Source organism: Euprymna scolopes, chromosome 36, assembly GCF_053919585.1.
Source record: "Euprymna scolopes isolate OS-2025 chromosome 36, ASM5391958v1, whole genome shotgun sequence".
Taxonomy (NCBI): Eukaryota; Metazoa; Mollusca; class Cephalopoda; order Sepiida; family Sepiolidae; genus Euprymna; species Euprymna scolopes.
Genome location: NC_136517.1, coordinates 8,965,215 through 8,989,151, shown reverse-complemented (window position 1 = coordinate 8,989,151; position 23,937 = coordinate 8,965,215). Strand labels below are relative to the sequence as shown.

The 23,937-nt window shown below is 34.3% G+C and overlaps 1 protein-coding gene across 2 annotated transcripts in view; it reads right to left on the bottom strand.

Moving 5' to 3' along the window:
- Positions 1-23,937, bottom strand: part of LOC145260324 (myosin-VIIa-like) — a 965,294-nt gene that overhangs the window by 784,077 nt on the left and 157,280 nt on the right. For both annotated transcript variants that reach the window (XM_080118214.1, XM_080118215.1), the window contains exon 6: positions 7,004-7,578. In XM_080118214.1, coding sequence (XP_079974340.1) covers positions 7,004-7,578 — 575 coding nt within the window. The remainder of the gene's footprint in view (positions 1-7,003; positions 7,579-23,937) is intronic.

Genomic DNA, 23,937 nt, shown 5'->3' with positions numbered 1-23,937 from the left:
CACCCCCAAGGGGGCAATCGGAAAATCCATTCTGTTACTTTTTACTCATATCATATTTAATGTTTGTGCAAAATTTAAAAAAAAATTTCGACATGAGAAAATGGTCACAGTTTCTTTCGATTCGCACATCATAAAATGTTTTAATTTTTTTTCTGATTCTAGTCAAAAATAGATCTGTTAGCATTATCTGGTAGGGGTGCGTCAGGCAACTTGCAATAGACTACTTCTCCTTCTAAAGGAGAAAGTAATGTCTGTTGCACACAATTTATTTAAATTTCATAAAACAATGCATACACTTCTTTACATTGTCACGTGATCATAAAATTTGTTCATTTTTTTTTTTTTTTTTTTTTTTTTTCCACTTGTATACCCTGTGACTTTATATTTCACATTGTGTCAATGTTAGGTTTGATTTTATTAAGTTTGCTGGAAAAGATCACGATAACGTGAATATCTAAAAAGGTTTAAGTACCATTATTTTGTGGATTGGCTAAGGAATGAATCAGCTGTCAGCTGAAGAAATAACGACATCCTGAGAAAGAGGAAGAAGAAGAAAAAAAAGATAGGAAACCCAATCTCATAAACAGGACAATAGTTTTCTGTAAAAATGATAAATCATTTGTTGAATTTCATGTTGCTTTCATCTTTGGTTGCATTGTTGGATGCAGAGCGCCCACTTGTTAAGCTACAATGTAACGTTTTGGCCTTTTGGTCAAGATCAAAGTGTAGTATCTGTTCCGGCAGATGCTGCACTTAAGATAATTTGTACCGGTCAATGGAGGGGAAACCCTCTATACTGGGACAATTATTATTTTTGGTAACCAGAGTGCCCCCTTTTTGCCTACTTTTAGGGGAGCTGGTTTTTACCTCACATTAAAAACGGCCTTGTGCCTAATTTGCTCAGTGGGGGAGCAAATAAACACCATCTGTTCCGGCAGATGCTGCACTTAAGATAATTTGTACCAGTCAATGGAGGGGAAACCCTCTATACTGGGACAATTATTATTTTTGGTAACCAGAGTGCCCCCTTTTTGCCTACTTTTAGGGGAGCTGGTTTTTACCTCACATTAAAAACGGCCTTGTGCCTAATTTGCTCAGTGGGGGAGCAAATAAATACCATCTGTTCCGGCAGATGCTGCAAGCTATGACTAGCTATGACTAGCAAAGACCAGATGTGGGGGCAACCCCACATGCCTGACCTTTAACCAGCTCCCATTTCCCACCTCTCGGGAGCTGGTCCCCTTTTTCCCTTCCCCCTCCCTTCACTCCTCACATTAAAAATTGGCCTTGTGCCTAATTTGCTCGGTGGGGGAGCAAATAAATACCATCTGTTCCGGCAGATACTGAAAGCAAAAACCATATGTAGGGGTAACCCCACATATCAGACCTTGGTCAATGTAGGGGCAACCCTTCATACCAACAGTTACTATCCAGCTCCCATTTCCCACCTCTCGGGAGCTGGTCCCCCTTTCCCCCCCCCCCTCCCTCTCTCTCCACATTAAAAATCGGCCTTGTGCCTAATTTGCTCAGTGGGGAAGCAAATAAATACTCAAAGTGTAGTATCTGTTCTTCAGATGCTGCACTTCCATTTCTTGTTCTCTTTCAGTGGAGGAGCAGTCCTTCACGACTGATACAATTTTTTATTTTTGTACCTTTTCTCCACGTTAAAAAACGACCCTGGTGTCTAACTCTGTCCCGTGGGGAGGCATAGTAAATAGGTACAATGTAACGTTGACCGGTGTGTGTGTGTGGGTGGGGGGACAACACACGTTGTAACTTCAGTCGCAAAGTAGACAAAGAAATGAAAAGAACTTCAGTTCGCTTTTTCTTTATAACCACATTTATTTCCTTATTGCTATGGCCGTGAGTCACCTACGTGATCTGAAACGTCCTTCACGCCTCTAACATGATCTCGAACATTATCCACTCTCTCATGTGATCTCAAATGCTATTTCGTTCCGTGCTCTACCTTTCTCCCATGATCGCTTTCTTTCTCCTTTTTATAGTTTCTTTCTTTATCAGTGACGTCATTTTGCATGCATTTGCATATAGCCGTTCGCATATAGCCGTTCGCACTATGTTATGACAATACCGACTACAAGACTAATTTTTGTAAACGAAACAAGTTTTTAATCATCAAAAATCAAAGAATTATTCAATTTTCAATAAAATCATCCTTGGTTTACACGCTGACACATTACGCTATGAGAACTCCAAGTGAATACAAAAAAAATGATATTCAGTCTGTCTGTTTTACATATTGGCATATGTTGGACAGCTTTTAGAAACTGACTTTCAAACTAACCCATCACTAATCAGGTCTATCTCCTTTTTTCTCAACTCCAACCTAATCACTTCCTTCCATGTTTCCCTTAGTCTGACCTTGCTACCTTAATTGTTCTGTATCTGCTAACTCGATCAGCATCCGTCATTTTATCTTTATTCTTCATCTTCATCAAAATCATCATATTCAGTTTTATGTCCGTTTTATTTTTTTTTCATGCTGGCACGTGTTGGACAGCTTTCAGAAATTAACTTCTAAACTAAACTATCTCTGCCTAGGTTTTTATTTATCCCTCTCTCTTTCAAGTAGATTGGTTGGTTGGTTGTTTCTGTTTTACAGCGTATCAACCCTTTTTGGGTTATTTAATGCCGAATCCAAAGATTTTGAAGAAACATTTTTTAATAGAATATATTTCTTGTTTTCAAGTCAGTTTCTATTTAACCCATTATTGGGATCCTAACAGGTACTACCACTCCGGGTCAGAGTGGACCTGGGAGCAATGGTAATTAAAGGGTGGCTCCAGACTCCCCAAAGCCCGCAAGCTGGGGCCTCACCCCTGGATATATATTAAGGTCATATCCAGGATCAAGTAGATTGGTTTAAAGTCTGTTTTACATGCTGGCATATGTTGAGTGAGGTAAAAGTTGCCAGTGAAATAGCAGGACTCTCCCTCAACGTCAGCAAAACAAAAGTAATGAAAGTAACACAGGCACCAAAATGATGAAAATTTAATTGTGGAAAATCAAAGTGATGAAAATTTAATTGTGGACAACCAAAATGTTGAAAATTTAATTGTGGACAACCAAAATGTTGAAAATTTAATTGTGGACAACCAAAATGTTGAAAATTTAATTGTGGACAAACAAAGTGATGAAAATTTAATTGTGGACAACCAAAATGTTGAATATTTAATTGTGGAAAATCAAAGTGATGACAATTTAATTGTGGAAAACCAAAATGTTGAAAATTTAATTGTGGACAACCAAAGTGATGTAAATTTAATTGTGGACAACCAAAATGTTGAAAATTTAATTGTGGAAAACCAAAATGTTGAAAATGTAGAAGATTTCAACTACGTGGGTGCAGGTTTCACAAACAACGTAGATGACACTAAAGAAGTAAGATAACATATTGCAATGGCAAAGACAGCAATGGTTGCGCTAACCAATATTTGGAAAGACAGATTAATTTCACAACGCACAAAGAAATGACTTCTGCAAACTTTGATATTCTCAAGAGTAACATATGGAGCAGAATGTTGAGTCTTGAAGAAAGTCGGTAAGAGGAAAATTGCTGCTTTTGAATTGTGATGCTATCCTAGACTTCTTTGTGTAAGCTGGGTGAACAAAATACAAACGAATGGGTTCTGGAGAAGATTGGACCATGCCGAAGACTACTGGATAACATCAATGGCAGGAAATTGTGATTTTTGAGACATGTGGCCAGAACATACGGCCTAACAAAAGATCTGCTCTTTGGTACAATCCCTGGCAAAAGAGGATGTGGAAGACCAAAAACAAAAATGTCAGACAACGTGAAGGACATTGCATGGCTGAGTTGCTCAAAATGGTGCAGAACTGGAGTCAATGGTGATGATTTGTGACCAGTGTCACGGCTGGTCAGTAATGACCATTCCATCAAAGAGAAAGATGTGTTGTGGCTTTTAGAAATTGACTTTTAAACTAAACTATCTCTGGCTGGGTTATGGGCAGAATCACAAATCCAATAGAACAAGGATAACAAAGGCCACTTTAGGATAAAAATTACTGAGTTTACCAAATGACATCATCGTGCAGGTTGATAATAGTGGTTTAAACTGAGAATGAATTTGATTATTTAAGATGACGGCTCAACAAGAACTTGTTAACATTGGATTTGAAAACTACTATGCTGTAGTCAGCTGGGAAGCAGCCCCATGGTATTGTGTTCTACGAACAAGTAGTTCTTGTAAATAAACTTTGTTCATGGAAATTGCATTTAGTTTTATGTACACAAAGGAAAAAAAAGAAAGATTATTAACAGCAGTTATAGCCAGGCAAGTTTTTGCAAATATTTTACAGAGGGAACCAGAGATTTGAGATTAGTTAAGCATTTACCATGAAAATAATGATAGAATAGACAAAGATTCGTCATCAAGTGATGTCCTGCCTGGTACAGACATTGATGGCCATGGCTCTCCATCTATCTCTCTCCCTCCCTCAAGGGATTCATGAATTCATTGTTGCTCATCATTTTTGAGGTTGCCCAGGTGTTCAGACTGTTGACGTATGTTTCTCGCTGTTATCCTCTGCTTCTTCGACCTTCAATCTTTCTCATCAAACCAATCTGTTCTATTCCGCTTTTTCTGTAGACATGGCCCCTGAATCTCATTGGTCTTGTTTGTACTTTTCTTATTAGAGACCTTTCTGTGTTTGGCATTTCTAATTCCTCTTGGTTCGTTTTCTTTTCTGTCTAGGATATATTCAATATTCTCCACAGGAACCAAGTTTCAGTTATCTCTAGTCTTTTCTTCATGCTGTTGGTGATTGTCCAGTACTCACAACCGTATAATAGAACAGACCATAAATACGTTCGGATTATTCTGAAAGACTACTCTAATCAAATGCCAATGGCAGAATCCATGGGAAATGGCCTGCAGTCCATAGTAGCTAAAAGATTGACGGTTCCATTCAATATTAGCAACAGCTATGAGAAACCTTTCCAACTAAAAGCACCCAAGGCTTCAACATTCAAACTCCTTGGCATTTACAGCACTTCTGTATTTACTGCCCTGCGGTTTCCACAAAGTTTCTCAAGTGTGCTCGGCTGCTGATGGAAATAACCAGAAGCAGCCGATCGCAAAACTTCGAAAAATTATGATAAACAGGAAAAACATGGAAATACAATAAATAAAATTACAAATGTGTATTTAACACAACTCTGAACCTAACTACACAGTTAAATCAATTATTAATTTTTATTTTTTGGAATTTATAAAATAGTAACCTTCATAGCACATTCGTATAAAATTGAGGAACGCTCAGCCAACCTTTTCTGGTTATTTCCGTCAGCTGTTGAGCAAACCCGAACTAACTTTGTAGAAATCGCAGGTGGGTAAATGCAGAAGCACCACATTTATAGCAAACATAAATTGGAATAAATACGTAAAAGATACTGAAAAGGATGGTGGGTTCTTCTGCCGGGAACTTTGTAATGTTATCGACCTGAGGGAGCGATTTACCCCTCATTCGGGAAATCAGACTTCCCAAGGACCTGAGGAGGACTGGATAACTATGCTGAGATAGCTTTAATAGATCCCGGGCAACAGCGGATATCTCAAAGACTTAAAGTAGAAGATATAGATATATATTTTATTTCATTGTCAAAATAGATATATTTTGCTTTATTGTTTGGAAATCAGAGACATATTGTTATTTGAAAAATAGACACAGAAAACGTGAGAATGTTAGAATAATCGATTGTACTTGTCACCCTAGAGAATCCTTCAGACTATGGCTGTCTGAATGATGTGACGTGACCCATGAGGTCATGGGAATTAAATGTTGATTTTGGTCCCCAGATTTCAAAACTCTCGACTATAGTCAAGCTGCACACACGCAATCTGCATCTGCATGTCGTAATTTGATTGGCTTAGGAGACTTTCCACTCCGACCCCCCCCCCCCCCGCCCACTATATAATGTTAACCCGCTCGAAGATTAAGCAGATTCCAATTTGATTTCAAGGGGCACAGATTGCGTGGAATCTCACTGTTCCGAATGACTGATCCTTCCCACTCTTCATCCCATCTGAGTGCCGTCTGCGAAGACTAAAGATTTGAGACTTTTAAAACTTGCTAAGAACTAAAAAATATTTGTAAAAAGTCTGTAATATATTTTGTGAAATTAACCTTCAGTAGAGTAGAATTCAAGCGTCTGTGGTCTTTCTTGTCTGCGTGAGTTTGTTATTCGTTTGCAGCATACCAGGAATCTGATGTGACCGCCTCTCGGAGATTTAGTCGACATGAGCCAAAGTTTTTCCAAAGGTCAGTCGGGTGACCTTACAGACAGAGAAGTTGGGCCACAGCTTATCTTTCCTGCCAATATCCGATATCTCTGTAAAGCCACGATTATTCCATGCATGGAGTATCGTTGCCACATCTAGGCTGGTGCACCAACCACTATTCTCTCCTTTTTGGACACTGTACAAAAAACGAAAAATATCTAACCTAATAATAGGTCCCACAATGTCTACCAAGCTCCATCCTATGTTGCTGCCATGTTGCATCTCTGTGATTATTTAACAAGTACTTCAATGGAATGTGCTCTGCCAAACTTGCTTGTACGCTAACAATGTAAATATCCCCGACAAACTAGACATGCAGAAATTTAAATGTAATGTAAACATATTCGTTGCTGCACAACTCCCCTATAAATCTGGCCCCTAATTCACAGAAGCCTCTTTCATCTAAGTTGCAATATGCCGTGTTTAGGGTAAACCAATGAAAAATAGATAAAGAAAAATAGATGAATAAAGATACAAAACAAAAATCAAAAATAAATTTAAAAAATTAAAAATAAACAAAAAATAAATTTTGAAAAATGAATTAAAACAAATAAATTAAAAAAAATAATAAAATAAAGAAATAAAATAAAGAAAACAAAATAAAATAAAGAAAACAAAATAAAATAAATAAAATACTAACAGTGAGAATAATGAAGTGATTAGAATTCTGTACTCACCTCCTGCATTTTGAATGGAATGCTTGTGACAGTTCCACGGACATGAATTTGTCGGAAAAGAGCCGCTTCCGTGAGTCCCTTTTCGCAAAGGCCAAGTAGATCACAGACTTTGCTTATTATTTCGTGGTCCGCTTCAGCCAGTTGACATTTCTCACCATCAATGTCTTCGAACTGTAAGTTTCCCAGCAGCAAAATGGCAGAGATGACCGAGAATATCCCACTGACCATGTGGAGGGGGATACTCAGTACTCCAAAGGCAAGACGCAAGGCATCAAACATGGCCACATCATTGTGGCCCTCCAGTTTATAGCACCCACTTTGGTTCAGATAGTTGTAGGACTCTATCTCTTGAATATAGTATTCTTCTTTAATCTCCGGATTCGCAGAGGCACCAGCAACAATCTGATAGAATACATGGTAATTCCGTTCGTTTGGAGACTGGAATGTGATACGTGACTGTTCGAGTAAATAGTCTTGGATAATGCAACCGATAATCTTGTATTCATCGTCAAAACAAACTTGCATAAATTTGCCAAAACGACTTGAATTGTCATTTCGCACCGTCTTGGCATTACCTGAAAATAAGAACAAAAAAAAAAATTGTTAACAATTAAAACATTCATATAAAAAAAACGAAATGGACCTGGAGTTATTAATATAAAAAAAAAAAAAAAAAAAAAAAAAAAAAAAAAAAACTTGGCGCTATTTGCATTTTAAATTTCTAACGGCTGTGTTTGTTGGGAAAGCAAATAAATCAAACATTTTTTTCACTATTCATCAATAACATCCAGTGTGAATGCACCTGAAGATGGCCGGAGGTTACATCGGCTGAAAGGTTGTGGAAAGAAAATAAAAAAAAGAAGATGAGAATCATAGTCCAAATAATACAAAAAAATGAATAGAAAAAAACCCCAACTTATTTTAATAACTTTTTATGGAAATTTCTTTAGACAAGATATGAAGCCATTTGATGTAAGGAGCTTAAAAGAAAAGATAAATAAAATAAATAAATTAAAAAGAATAATACTTCAAGGTTAAAAACTAGTGTTAGATGGATAGATTCCAACCCAATAAACTGCAATTCTTCCCCCTTTGTCAGCAGTATCGCTCATGGAATGTGAAGATTAAAAGAGGAAATAAGGGAAGCGAGAGTCACAAGACCGTCGAAAGTGAACATTGTGAGATTTATACTCAAGACGAGAACAGTGGTCCGAATTGTCTAAATAATCTTAAAATAATTATTTCTTTTCAGATTGTGCCATGTTTAAGAAACGTAATACAAATTAACTTCATTATTTTTTCTTTTTAGAAAATGCTTGATTTTCTTTATTTTTGTGATACGAATGTATAAGACAATCATTTTTTTTTTTAATTTTAATTTTTATTTATTTATTTTTTAATTTTTATTTATTTATTTTTAATTTTTATTTATTTATTTTAATTTTTAATTATTTATTTTAATTTTTAATTATTTATTTATTTATTTTCAATTTATTTATTTTTTTATTTGTATTTATTTTTTTAATTTTTATTATTTTTTTTTTTTTCACTTTTTATTTATTTATTTATTTTAACAAAACCTAAAGTCCTAAACAATAAAAAGGTTCTTCTTGACTTTGTTGTTTTTCTGTCACTTTATGATGGCTATGAATTTTTTGTAGGGGAGTAGGGGATAAATGGAGAAATACATAAAGCCGAGGAGTCAATGATGGAGGAAACTAAATGGAATGTTAAATAGCGTTCATTCCTCATTTCAACTCTGAAGAGAAATTCCACTTTTAATGTTAAGAGTGAGAAGGCCTTCAGAGCGCTACTGAAAACACCAAATGAAATTAAGGGTGCTTCAAGAGCACTTCTAACACTGTCCACCTCCACACACACACTTTCTTTGAAAATAGTTAAGAAATGATGAATTAAATCCAGTTAGCGTCTTTCAAGTTGAAAAAAAAAATGCTGACTCATTGCCTGGACTTTATTAATACATGATAAAATTAAAAATTATGTATTACTACATGATGACACGAAAAATCGTGTTTAATTCTTGATAACATTCAATGATATAAATGGCCATTTGATTCTCCAAAGAATGAATCTTTTTTTTTCTAAATTTTAGATACGTTATAAAATATACGAAAACTTCCGTTCTATGCTCCCCATTTTTTTGTTAAAAGGGTTTTCGCTGATGTAATTATTCGCTAAAGACTTGAAAGAATTCTTAAGAGTATTATTGAAGTGGCAACTTTGAAAACTACAACAAACGTTTGCTTCTTGTTCTTGAAAAGAACACTTAGTTCATTTCTGCCATTTGTTGTAATGGCGGCTTGTTATTTTTAGAATAGCAAACCTGAAGGATTTGTTTTTCCAGTTTCTTCTGAGTCAGATCGCACTTTATAACCTTTTCGAAACACCAGTTATTTAATAAGTGACTTTTTTCTGCCTACTTCATTCTACAGAGTTTGGTAAAAGCAAAATTTATGTATAGAATTTTTATTCTATTATTCTGAAATCAGATTTTGATGCCCCCCCCCCCAATCAACAACACTGACAAGAATCAGTTTCCATGTCAAGTATGTAACTCGGGATAATTCTTAAGTAATTTATATTATTTAGATTCTTCGGGTTACTGTTTTCATCTTCAGTGTCATTTTCACAACGTTTTCAATCTTTGTTGAACCCAAGAATCTACACAGAATTTCAAACAGAACCCTTGTCCACGGGTATACCATGTTCTCGTTCCATCAGCCATAACTAGGTAGAAGTCCTTAGCAATTCACAATTGTATTTTGAGTGTTGCTCGCACAAAGGAACCTTTAATCTCCTTGGAAGTGTAACTTTACAATTGAAACCAAGTACTTTATCCATGGGTCCTTGCCAGATGAGAACAGAATTCCGAAGAATTCAAAGGATATGAAAGAGAATTGTGGTGGCTCAATCTTTTGGTTCCAGAAACATCCCTACTTCAAAGGGGATATTATTTCACTGAGACCATTAAAAATTGTGCCTTTATAATTTTTTTTTTTTTTTGCAGATCTTTGTCTTTTAGCTTCAAACACAAATGTAGAATTGTTTTCTTTGATTCTATTGCCATAACCAATTACTGACTCTTGCAGAAATCATAAAAGATATTAAAAAGAAAGAAAATATAAAAGATAGAAAAAGACAAAAACAAAGAGAAATTATGCGAATAATAGAAAATGTCTATAAAAAAGAAAGAAAAAAATGTGATCACAGGGTAGAACAACAAAATTGTCGTCCTACAAAAGATGACATGATTCCATTTTCGTTTGATAAAAACCGGGTTTCTTTTTTTGTTGAAGACCATCTACTTGTTGGCCAGTTGTGTACAAATCCCAAGACCGATAAGAGCCGTCTATCATGTCTCAAAGTGACACAATGTTCAACAAGCAAGATCGGAGATGTGCCGCTGTACAACTCCTGCTCTCTACTGATCCAAGTTATGCTAACAGGACCATTGCGAGCACGCTCTAAATGCATTGCTGGATTGCCACAAATAAAAGGAGCGTGCCCAGGGTGATGAAAAAATTTCTGGCTACGGTTATGGTCTTTGGTGTGGTTTCAAGTGAGGGTCACACCATGCCATCTCACATCTTAAAAGTTGGCTTAAAAGTCAACACCAAAGTGTACCTGGATGTACTGAAGAGTGTCGTGATCCCCTGGTGCAATCAGGTGGCTGCTGGCAGACTCTAGGTGTGGCAGCAGGATTCGGCACCAGCACACAAGTCCAAAGAGACCCAGGCTTGGCTTCAAAATGAGTGCTATAACTTTGTACCCTTCTCTCACTGCCCCCCCTCCTTCCCCGACCTTATTTTTTTTTTAACCACTTAAATAATTGCATAAAAATAAAATCTTTGGACTTTTATGCATTTATAAAAAAATTTCTGCTTCTGCCACATATCTCTACTTATATATAAAAGATAATTTGTGTGTGTAGATGTGTAAAAGAGTGAGTTCCCTGTGGACTCAAAAACGACTGGGCCGATTTTTTTAACTTCAGCACAAATATACTTTATGTGTCCAAGAGTATATTTAGGTTTTATATCAGAATGCCTCCAATAAGTATTGAAAATCAATAATAAAAAAAATCTAATTAAAGAAGGAACAGTCTAATTTTGACCAAAGTTAACACCCTTATATAGCCTAAAGAAGGAACAGTCTAATTTTGACCAAAGTTAACACCCTTATATAGCCTAACATCACAAGTGCATTTGAATAGTTTTATCACCACACAAGCAGAAGAGCCCAATGTATAAAATCAACAGTAGGCGCTTTAATAAAACAAGGGCACAAAATGAATGCTTTTGTTTAGAGCACAAATCAACCATATTTGACTTTTGCATTTTAAACCAATTCAAGCCATTATATAAAAATTTTATAAAATCAACAGTAGGTTCTCTATAGTGTATTGTAGACTAAGTCACTACGAGGAGGAATGTGAAACTTTCTCCTGGTGAATCGCAGTCGGTTCCCAACTAGAGCAAGCAATTAATCGATTTGATTGAAAAAAAATGGTCGATTTCACCGATTTCAATGACAAGAAAAGTATATGGAATGTGGAACATTAATTAATTCTCATGCAATCCTGGGGAACGACGGGTCTCCCTGCTAGTCTATCATAATATGACTTGAGTGTTTAACAAATATTTCCCTTTTATTATTAAGTCTGCATTATCTGTTTTTTGTTTTTTTTTACATAAGTTTGGATAAATAAAAAAAAGTCGAAATGATATGGAAATCAAATTGAGATCCATCTCATATGTAAATTAGAGTTAGTCGGATTTTATCATTGTTTTTTATTTATTTATTTATTTTTTTTTTTTACTTCAGACCTAAATATCTGTCATCCTAAAATATCAATATTTTATTCTAAATAGTGTTTGTTTATGCTGCTAAAAAGAAAAAAAATTGTAATCTTCTTTAATTTCTTTGCAAATATAATTTTTCCTGATCAGAATATTTTTCGCATGGAAAACATCTTTTTTTCTGCAGACAATATCAATTACAGATGGTAGCCATTTTTTGTTTGTTTGTTTGTTTAACCAGCAACAACTTTCACTATTAATACATGATTCCAATATAGTAGAACTCCAGGATACGGTGGCCTTAGGATATATTTTTTTCAGGTTACAATGCGAAATACAATGTTTTCCCGGACCCTGGTTATGGCATTTGCCCCGCCTTGCGGTGTTATGTATAATGTTATTTGATTATATACACTGTACTGTATTTTGTTATTAATTTTTAATGCCGTATCCCGATGTTCTACTGTACATTCTTTCGTTTACTAAATAACTCCTTTTTTTTTTTTTTTTTTTTCAGTTCCTATTTTTATTTAGATAGAAACTGTTGTAGAAAGAAATAGATTATATCTGAAAACTTTTTATTTTTTATTTGATGGTTGAAATATTCGTAGATCACATGACATCATTTAGAAACATTGTTTCATTCCTAAGAAGAGCTCAAACAATTTAAGGGAGGTAACTTAAAGAATATAATAGGAATATCTATCTTACAATAATAATAAAAAATAAAAACAATTCTGTATAAATTCAAAAATGCATAAACACATAAAAATTAAAAACTAAAATTAAATGCTACGGCCCAGACAATGCCTGGTAGACATAGTTAGTATATATATCAGTATTTATCACTTCTTACATTGATGACTGCGAAAGCATGAAACATTAGTGTCTGTAGGTATTAAAGAATCAATATTTATTGAAAAAAAATATCGTTATAAGTCCCTTAAAGTAAAATTAAAGTTGAGCTCTATTTGTGAATTGAGAAGAAGTCATGAATTGGCTGCGTGAATTATTCACAAACTTCCTGTTTGGTTAAATCCTCTCATTGCTGGTTGAAATTATGACAAACCCGTTTACATGGCTTCATAAGTATCTTATTTTACTTTCATTTAAAGGTAAATTCTTGATGGCCGAAGGGAGCGAACCCTAAACTGCAAAGCCAAGGTTGACTTTGTTGGCTGAGTTTAAGTCCTGCGACCAGCAGTAATTATCATTTCTTACACTGATGATTGTGTAACCATGAAACACTAGCGTCTGTTAGACATTAAAGAATTAATTCAGTTGATATTTACAATTCTTGACAGTAACTGTCAACTGAATTAAAGAAATAAATTGTAAGATGGTCAACATCATGAACTTTGGAATATAGTCTTTTGTCATTTATTCACTATATTGCTCTGTAATTACACTGAGCTTCTTAAATAAGGATTGGTATATATTATAAGAAAATATATTTCCAGAGAAATATATCTATAATATAAAGCTGAATGCTTGTGTGTGTGTGTGTGTGTGTGTGTGTGTGTGGTCACGAATAGGCTCCTATATGGTTGACTATTTTAAAAAAACTGATTACATATAATGATAGAAGATATATCGAGACACAGGAATGGGTATATTTGATCTGGCAGAACGGTGGTTCATTAAAATTGTGGGGTCTACGTTTGCGCCTGGTCCACAAAGTATGGAAATAAAAAATTTAAAAATTAAAAAAAAAAAAACGTTTACAAGTGTTTTTGATATAGATGTACATAATGATACTTTGATAAGTATGTTTTAACTTAAATAGGGATGGTATAATAAAATTGTGAGGTCTGCGTTCGCACCTGGCCTCCATAGAATGGAAATAGGGACAAACTTTACTAAAGACTTTTCATATCTATCTGTGTAAGTATACTTTGATAATTATGTTTCAGTTTGAAGAAATATGGTATAATAAAATTATGGGGTGTTCATTCGCACCTGACCTCCATAGAATGGAAATTTGTCACAAAGTTTAACAAGGTTTTTTAATATAGATCCACAGAATATTGTGATAAGTGTTTCAGTGTGAACAGGTATGGTATAATAAATTATGGGGTTTATCTATTTTATTTTTACTTTCATCATATTTTGCTTTGGTTTTGATGCCCCCAAATTCGAAGCTATCCCTTTACAACCCTTCCTTTTCATAACCTATCATACTTTCATAAATCAGAGTCCATTTTCTGTAGGCTGTTTTTGAACCCAGTCAATGACGGGTACTTTTGCTAGTATATATATATATATATATATATATATATATATATATATATATATATATATATATACATACATACATACGTGTGTGGGCGTTTTCAACTGATAGCTCAATAATGCAGTACTAGAGCTATAAATACTTCTTAAATGTTACCACTTCATAAGGGACAGGCCTTCTTAATGTTCATTTTTCAAAATATTTTTTATAATAACTTGCATACAATTGTTTTGGCTCAATATTGGCATACATGTATATAACAGTTTATAAATAATAACCATGCACAACTGGGCAATCTCATCAGCGCATATTAATATGACACCAATTTTAAGTTTTTTCTTCGAACAGGTCTTTCGTATTAACATGTATTTATTCATTCATTTACATTTTTTCCACAACATTGTATATATATATATATATATATATATATATATATATATATATATATATATATATATATAAATAAATAATACATCAGCAAATATTATCAAAATATTATAATGTATTGAACTTGCATGTGTATTGATTTTATTTTGGGTATTTTTTACCATGTTTATTTTTCTATTCATCCCGTAATGTATCCAATTTTTTAAGTAACATTTAAAATGCAGTTTTCTGGCTGTTTATTTAGTTCTTTTGATAACAATTAAATTTCAATATTAACATTTAATTAAATTAGTCTGACATATCTTATTAATTGCAGATTTTATTTTAGCTGGTTTTAAACAGAAACAAATCTGTTTATAGTTACTATTTTTAACGGTTTATATATATATATATATATATATATATATATATATATATTAGATAATAAAAATGCTTTTATGCACTCCTATTGGATATCTGATATCTTTTTTACACTCAGTGCATTTCTTTCCAGCGCCCTTCACCCTCCGTTTGCTCAAAGTCAGACTGAGCAAATATCTATATTTAAACTTCATAATTGAGACAGTTGTATATATATACTTTTTATTTATTGCTGCAGATAAGTTTGGAAAACAGGATGTATGTTTGGGAAGGATGGGGTGGGGGGAGGGTGTCTCTGTACGTTAGATAAGCACTGCTCATCTACCAAAGAGTGCAATGCTAAAGTCGACATGGTCTCCTTCTTCACGAATGTATTTGTTTCCCTTAAAGGGATCCAAGGAAAATCTTCACCGTCGGTCTAAATATGCCGCATGCTGAAGCCAAGATGTTTCTAAATTATGGGATGTGGGTGTTTATTCAGTTGGAAGAAAACAACTATTCAAAAACATTAAAATGATCATTAAAATTTGCTTTACTCGTTGAAGTCGGAAAAATTTCTTAGAAGTACTCACATTATAAAGAAAAAGAATGTAAAAATGTTTGTTTTTTTCTAAAATCTCGTTTCAAGAAATAAATTTCGTTTTTTTTTTGTTTTAAATTGTTTTATTCTTTTATTATAGTAAAAAAAATTTTCAAACATTGATGATAAAATGAATTATTTAAAAATTAAAAAATATATTTTTTTTACAATGTTTGTAAAAGTTTAAATAACACTCTACATCCATTTTTAAGCTGTTTATTTTTTATGTTTGTAAAAGTTAAATATTTTTTAATGTTTTTATAATATTTTTATAGTGTTTCATAATTAAAAAAATCATGCTTATTTTTACAAAATGACTATATTTTTCAAATAAAAACGTTTACAATGTTTGTAAAAGTTAAAATAACAATCTACATCCAACCAGGATATTATTACACTTCTGCCCATCCATACTGACTCGAGGGGCCTCGATCAAAATTGGAAAGGCATCTTTTCAGTTTATACCGTTTATATTTCCATCCACCGACTACATTGGTTTACAGTGAAATGTTAAAGTTCGTAATAGTAGTGTCATTATTTTCCAACAATTTCTACTTTGCTAGGAATCTTTTCATAATCTTTTGAAATGTGGCCATCTTTTTTATTTTTTTTAAGTAGAACATCTTTGGAATTTCAGTCAGTACAGCACAGTTACAATGTTATGTGTCAGAATATGACAAGCCTGGGAGAATAGGTTTGGTGGGGGCGGGGGTACTTAGAAGAAGGCAGTTGAATTGAGATAAAGAAATTAAAATGACTCGTTTTTTGTTTTTGGTTTTGATTATTTCAATAAACAATTCTAAGTCAGTATCATTTAGATTATTCCGACTATTGTTCTCATCTTGTGTACCATTACCCAACACGTTGTGTGTACCCAACACGTTGTGTGTAACCTTACCCAACACATTATGTGTAACCTTACCCAACACGTTGTGTGTAACCTTACCCAACACGTTGTGTGTAACCTTACCCAACACATTATGTGTAACGTTACCCAACGCATTGTGTGTAACCTTACCCAACATGTTTTGTGTAACGTTACCCAACACATTATGTGTAACGTTATCTAACACGTTGTGTGTAATGTTACCCAACGTGTTGTGTGTAACGTTGCCCAACACGTTGTAGCCTCAGTCGCAAAGTAAACAAAGATTAGAAAAGAATTTCAACTAATTTTTCTCTATTTTTATAAAAAAAATTATACAATTTACTCATCTTCTCCAAAATAATTCCAAACTAATTCAATAATATAACAATCTGTACGAACCCGACAATCGGAAGAACAATTGGATTTATAGAACCAAAAAATCCGAACTTGATTGCGCTTTGGGGCCCATGGTGCAGTGGATAGAGATGCGGAATATCTACGATTCCAGGTGAGCGTGGAGCCAGAGATAGTGGTTTCGATCCGACCCAAAGCTGGTCAGAGGATTTGTTAACCGAACCGTGCAACAGCTATTGAAGGCAGCAATTGCTGTGGATGTAGTTGGAGGATTTGACATTCCTATCCCATCGTGGTTAACCTGACGAAGGCCAGAGGAATAATTGGCGGAAACAACAACTAGAAGATGAAGATAATAGTCAAAATAATTGAATAAAAAAAAATTAGTTCCTCATTCTCCTGCCATGTGTGACTTCTTACGTGATCGTCTTTTTAAATGCAGTCTTCTTTTTCCTTATTGTGACGTCATTTTGCTCATATTTCTCTCTGATAGGTTCATAAGAGTAGTCGACGGGCAGAAATCAGAAGCTCTCGATATTAACGCTGGGGTCCTTCAGGGGTCCATCCTGGGCCCAACTCTCTTCCTAATCTACATCAATGATCTTCCAAATCACATCCTCACATGATTCGTAGACATTTATGCTGACGACACCACCATCTATGGCAGCACATCAAAGACCGTAAACGACCAAGTTCTCTCTGATTATCTCTCCTCTGATCTTGAGCGCATGGTACAATGGAGAAAGACGTGGCTGGTTACTTTTAACACATCGAAAACCAAGCTTCTATCTTTACATCATCAACGCTCTGATGCCCATCTGGCATCAATTGAAATAAATGGCTCTCGTCTTGGGGAGGCCTCATGTTTTGACAAACTTCTGGGCCTGAGCTTTACTCCCGATCTGAAATGGAACTTGTATATCAAATCCATTGCCAAGATCGCTGGTAAAATGGTGGGATCCTTCTATCACTCCAGTAGATATCTCACTCCTGATGCAATTCTCTACATATAAAAAAGCCATGTACGGCCAATGATGGAATACTGTTGACACATTTGGGCTGGAGTTGCTAGAAGCTGCCTATCCTGCCTTGACAGAATTCAAAATAGACTTCGTAACCTAGTGGGGAATGCCCTTTTTTCTTCGCTGCAACCTCTTTCCCACAGAAGAGACGTTGCGAGCCTGTCTCTGCTTTATTGATATTTCCATGGAAGGTGCTCATCTGAGCTTCAATCTATGCCCCCTCCTCACCAAACTTTCACGAAAAACACTCGTTTAGCCAGAACCACCACCAATAGTTTCCCACACTCTTTATCTGTGCCTAGACCTAAACAGATTCTATGAGCAGAGCTCCTTTCTTAGAACTGCACGCCTGTGGAACTCTCTTCCTTTGGCCTGCTTCCCAGGTGACTGACTACAATCTGATTGTCTTCAAGTCCAATGTAAACAAGTTCTTGATGAACCGTACCCCTATGTAATACAAGTTACAAATATCCCAATACCTATGTTAAAAATGCTATAATCACATTGACTAATGTATACCCAGTAACCCTTATCCTTGAGTGGCCGCCGGGCCTTGATAAGTGGTGATTTCTTTGTGTCTTTGTATGTCCGCTAAAAACTTTTGTCATTCGCATCGAAGCGACACAAATCTGGTACCATTAGAAAGAGCGATCTTTCAGACACATAATTTTGAAAAATTGGAAAACAATCGTCAATTATTTAATGTAGGAATGCCGTTTTGTTTGAAGGGGAGGGGGTTGGGTAAAAAAGTTGCTTTCAATGCTGTTTGCAAATCACGCATGGGCAGTTTAAAAACCTAAATTTGTACCGTCATAACATCTGTGTCATCATGGTCTCATCGATAACGTGTTCGCTTTTGAACTTAAGTAATGCGAGTTCACACCCATTTTTTTTTTCTTTCTTTTTTTTTTTAGCTTACAAAATTTTACTTTTGGTTTCATTTCTGGCTGATGGCACCCAATTCTCGTTTTTTTCTTTTTTTTAACAACCGGGCAATGCTAGGCATCTCCTGCCCTCACTAATCTATTATATAAAGCGCAGTTGTCTGTGTGAAAGGAGAGTTGTGTGTGCGTGTGTGTGTCCAGTTAGAGAGGAATGCGTGCTGGGTGAAAGAGAAAGAGAAGGTTGAGAGGAGGGAAAGGTAAAGTTAGCAAGGTAAAAAGGGAGAAAGAGAAATAGTGTTACAATTTTGAGCCGGGCAATAACGGGTGGCCCTGCTAGTTAGTTAATAATCAAGAACAAATAATAATGTGCAAGTCACTTGGAGGCGAGAAACACACACACACATACAAATATACTTGAAGTATCATAATTCAATTACTATTGTTATGACATTATGAGTCAGAATATGATGAAATTGTAATAATAGTTTGGAGAGGGGGGAGTACTTAGCAGCAGCAGTTGAGATGAAGAAATTAAAACTGCACTTTTTTTTGTTTTTAATTGGTTTTGTTTTAATTTTTTTTGCTTGTTTTTTTTTTTAATTGTTAATAAATAATTCATTAATGAGCGACCTATTTAGCATAACAGTTAAAGTGTTTGCGAATTGGTTGGGAAACCAGAGGTGGGAGGGTTTAATCCTTGTTCGAGTCACTTTGTCAAATGAGGGTCGTTCCAAAAGTAAGACCTCTAAGAATTTAATGACGCATCTCTGCTTCTGGCGCACGATCATGACAGGGCTAGCTTTCTTAGAGTCTCACACTGCCAATATCTGGAATAGAGAAATGAAATTTTCAGGTCATGAAAACATAAATTCGGCCATTATAACAATGTAATTTGGAAAACTGGGGGTTCAATTCTTGGTCAAGTCATACGAAAGACTAAAAAAAAAAATAAATAAAATAATAATAATACTTGATGCCTCCTTGCTAACCATTCGAATTATATGATGAGGATCAGGAATAAGTGGAGCAAAAGGGTGTAGCCATACCCTACATCTCAGTACAAAAGCATAAGACTGATTTGGTTATCTCACTTGCTATTTGCTTTCTAGCTTCCTCTCACCACTTGAAATAGTTTCGTTGATGGGTTAGAAGAAGGCATGTGTTTTACTTGCTAACTTTTGTGTGACGGAATGGAAGTAAATATATTTATCTGTATAATAATACGCTAAGGCAATTTCATTTTCGGATGTATGTTATCACCCTGCACCCCCATTTTTAAAAGATGGGATCGCCCGATTGTCAAAGTTATACTGCAACAAAGATAATTTTGTTGAACATGAAACGAATTAAAATATACTTTAACTTTTAGGTTAGGATCCAAGTGTAATATCTGTTCTGTTCAAATGTACATCATCAACGCTCTGATCCTCATCTGGCATCAATTGAAATGGATGGCTCTCGTCTAGGAGAAGCCCCATGTTTTGACAAGCTTCTGGGTTTGTCCTTTACTCCTGATCTGAAATGGAACGTACATCAAGTCTGTTGCCAAGGTCGCTGGAAAGATGGTGGGATCCTTCTACCGCTCCAGAAGATATCTCACTACTGATGCAACTCCCTATCTATATAAAAGCCAAGTACGTCCAAGGATGGAATACTGCTTTGAGAAGTTTTATTGCCATACAAGCAGAAAGGCCCGAAATATAAAAATCAACAGTAGGTTCTTTGATGTGATAGGGGCGTATTTGAAATGAACGTTTCTGTTTAAAGCACAACTGAACTATGATAGTTAATTTTTTTAAATTTTAAAATTGAATTCAAGCCATTATCACCACACAAGCAAAAAGGCCAGGCATATAAAATCAACAGTAGATTCTTTGATATGACAGAGGCGCATTCGAAATGAATGTTTCTGTTTAGAGCACAATTGAAGTATGATACTTTATTTTTGCATTTTAAACAAATTAAAGCCATTATATATAAAAAAAAAATAATTTTATAAAATCAATAGTAGGTTCTCTACAGTGCAATGTAGACTACAATGTATTGTAGACTGTCATTGCGAAGAGGCATGTGAAGCTTCCTCCAGGTGTACTGGGATAGGTCACCAACTAGAACAGGCAATCAACTAATTTGATTGAAAAATGGACAATTTCACCGATTTCGATGACAATAAAAATATGGGTGTGTAAAACATTGATTATCATTCAATCATAGGCAACGTCGGGTTTGCCTGCTAGTATTTGAATATAATTGTATACTATTAACTATTATACAACAACAAATTTATTTATTATATTAAATATTGGTCAATATTATAATCATCATCATGACAGCACTTTATCAATTTTTCTTGTTTTTTTTTTTATATATCACCATTTTAATTTTAAAGAAAGATTCAAAAGAAAATTTACTTTTCAGTCTTTGCAAAATGAAATTTTCTTTTGCTGGTGAAAATGAGGGTTGAAAAAAAAAAAAAAATAATAATACTGTTTGAAAAAAAAAAAAAAAAGAATGAAGCCTTAAACCATCAAAAATGAAATTTTGATGTCATAGATTCGTAATCATTTTCAAGGACACAGATGATGTTGCTTACAAAGTGGATCCTCTTTTATTCTGGGTTTATCTATAAATGACACAAAAACCGTTTTTTTTTATTATTATTATTCAAATGATTATACGATTTTGAGACAACTTTTTCAGATGCGTCCAAGTACTTCTACAAGACGCTCTGTCTGTCAATCAATAACGATCAAGATTAAAATGCCATTTCCATTGCGAATCTTGCAGATCGAATCGTCAGCTGGTTGGTCTGTCAGTTTGAAGTTTGCAATAGCATGCACTGTCATGCTTATGAAAAATAAAAGGATAAATTAAAAATCAAAACCGTACAGACAGCCATAGGAGTTGTTATTCAGCTCAATTATCCATAAGTGAAAAAAAAACTTTAACAATTCAAAACAATCTTTATTCCTCAACTGATTGCAAACGGATTTTTCTACAAACCTGAATTACACACATTTTGGATTTTAATTTGGATCTATTTGTCAACAATATAAATTAGATTTCTCCTTATGGGAACTTTAACTCTTGTCATCATTTCGTCAGGAAAATAGTTAACTTCTCCATATCTTTTCATCTGGATTTTTAATCTCTGATTTTTATTTTTTTATCCTTTTTTTTTTTTTAATTTCTTTTCCCTTTTTTATGAACTCTTTGCATTAAAAACTTCTTTCGCATTCATGACTAGTTTTCATATGACGCCATTTCAATTTATGTCAGTACCAGAAAATTCATAGCTTCGCTATAATATCCATTTCCTAATATCTTTCTGAGAACAACGCATTTCTTTGAAACTCCACAGATTAAGGGAATTTTAATATATTTTATTTGAGTATCCTGTGGAACAATAAATTCATGTAAAATATAATTTAAAGTCTTAAATTTGTGTTCTCATATATATATATATATATATATATATACATATATGTGTGTGTGTGTGTGTGCCAAGTTAAAGGTATTCAAGAGATAAAAGTCATGAATTAAAACGAGGTTATTAAGAGTGCTCAATATGTACACAAATTATGAATCCACATCTGACCTTACTGCTTGTGTGGTAATAAAACTTCTCAAATGCACTTGTGATGTTAGGTTGTGTAAGGTGTTAACTCTGGTTAAACTCGCCTGTTCCTTCTTTCATCGGATTATTTTGATTATCGGTACTTATCGAAGACATTCCGCTATAAAACCTATCTAAAATCACGCCCAAGCACATAAAGTACATTTGTGTGAAATTTCATAAAAGTCGGACCAACTGTTTTTGAGTCCATAGGGAATGAACTCACACGCACAAAGATCCTTTTATATGATAGATAGATAGATAGATATGAATTATGAATCCACATCTGAAAAACAAATACAAAGTGTTATAAAAATACAAACACATGACACATGTGTCTTACACATAATAACTCAATAAAAACACGTGTCTTACACATAATAACTCAATAAAAACACGTGTCTTACACATAATAACTCAATAAAAACACATGTGTCTTACACATAATAACTCAATAAAAACACATGTGTCTTACACATAATAACTCAATAAAAACACGTGTCTTACACATAATAACTCAATAAAAACACGTGTCTTACACATAATAACTCAATAAAAACACATGTGTCTTACACATAATAACTCAATAAAAACACTTGTCTTTACACATAATAACTCAATAAAAACACATGTGTCTTTACACATAATAACTCAATAAAAACACGTGTCTTACACATAATAACTCAAGTGCGAGTAAAAACGAAATAAGTTATTTCTTAAATAGATATAATTGCCTTTCTCGACTTACCCACTCTTCAGCTTAAGAGATGAGTTTTTCTTCCTACCCTTGAAGTCTCTAAATTCAAACGATGATTTTTCTTTCAACGTCAGAACAAAAATAAATTTCGGACATTTATTTTAAGTGATTATAAAGTTATGTGCACCCTTTTCTGTTTTTGTTTTTATAAAAGTAATTTATTTGGGCCATTCGTGCAAAAGTATGATCTGCATAAATAAATGCTTGTAAAATACAAGGTAGAATAATAAAATTGTCGCCCTAAAGAAAACAACACTACAGCTTTATTTTAAAACTAATTGAAAAAAATCAATTCAGGTAACTCGATTATGTAGTAGAGCTGACATTTATTCAATGTATCCGCCATCAGCCTCAATCACTGCCTCAATACAGATCTGGAACTGGGAGCATGCCTTTTCCACAAACGCCGGCGGGAGCTTGGCGAATATTCGGCAGATGGCGGCAATCAGGCTGGCTTTGGTGTTCTGGGAGATCATGTTGGTGATGTTCTTGATGTATGACCAAACCGGTTTTCATCAAACGGAAATGTAATCATGCCGTCTTTTCTAGGGGCGACAATTTTATCGTTCCACTCTCCTCTGTATAATCATTAACTTAATTAATAATAAAAGTGACCCGTTTAGTCACCAATCGAGCTCAGGTTGGATTGTCTGATTTTTTGCAGGAAAATGTGACAGATTTCTGCAGAGTAGAGACTCCTTACTTTTAAAAAATAATAACAGTTAAAGGTGATAAACAAAGGCATGTATAAAACGATTGAAAAAGTCTGTAGTAAAAAAAAAAAAAGGGGAATATCACCACAAGTAATAATACTATTTAATCCATAATTATAAAAAGATTGAGATAGGAAGATATCGCAATCAGACAGACTCATTTGGGATTTTGTCTTCATTTTTTTCATTAACTCGCTTTGCAAACTCATTTTGACATTTCTGCAGAATAGTGGAATTTAAAACAAATGCATTCCAGGTAAAAACACTGTCACATACTTACGTGATGTGTTGAAATTAGTATAAATTCCACCCAAAATATGAAAAATGATTCAGTAGAAGA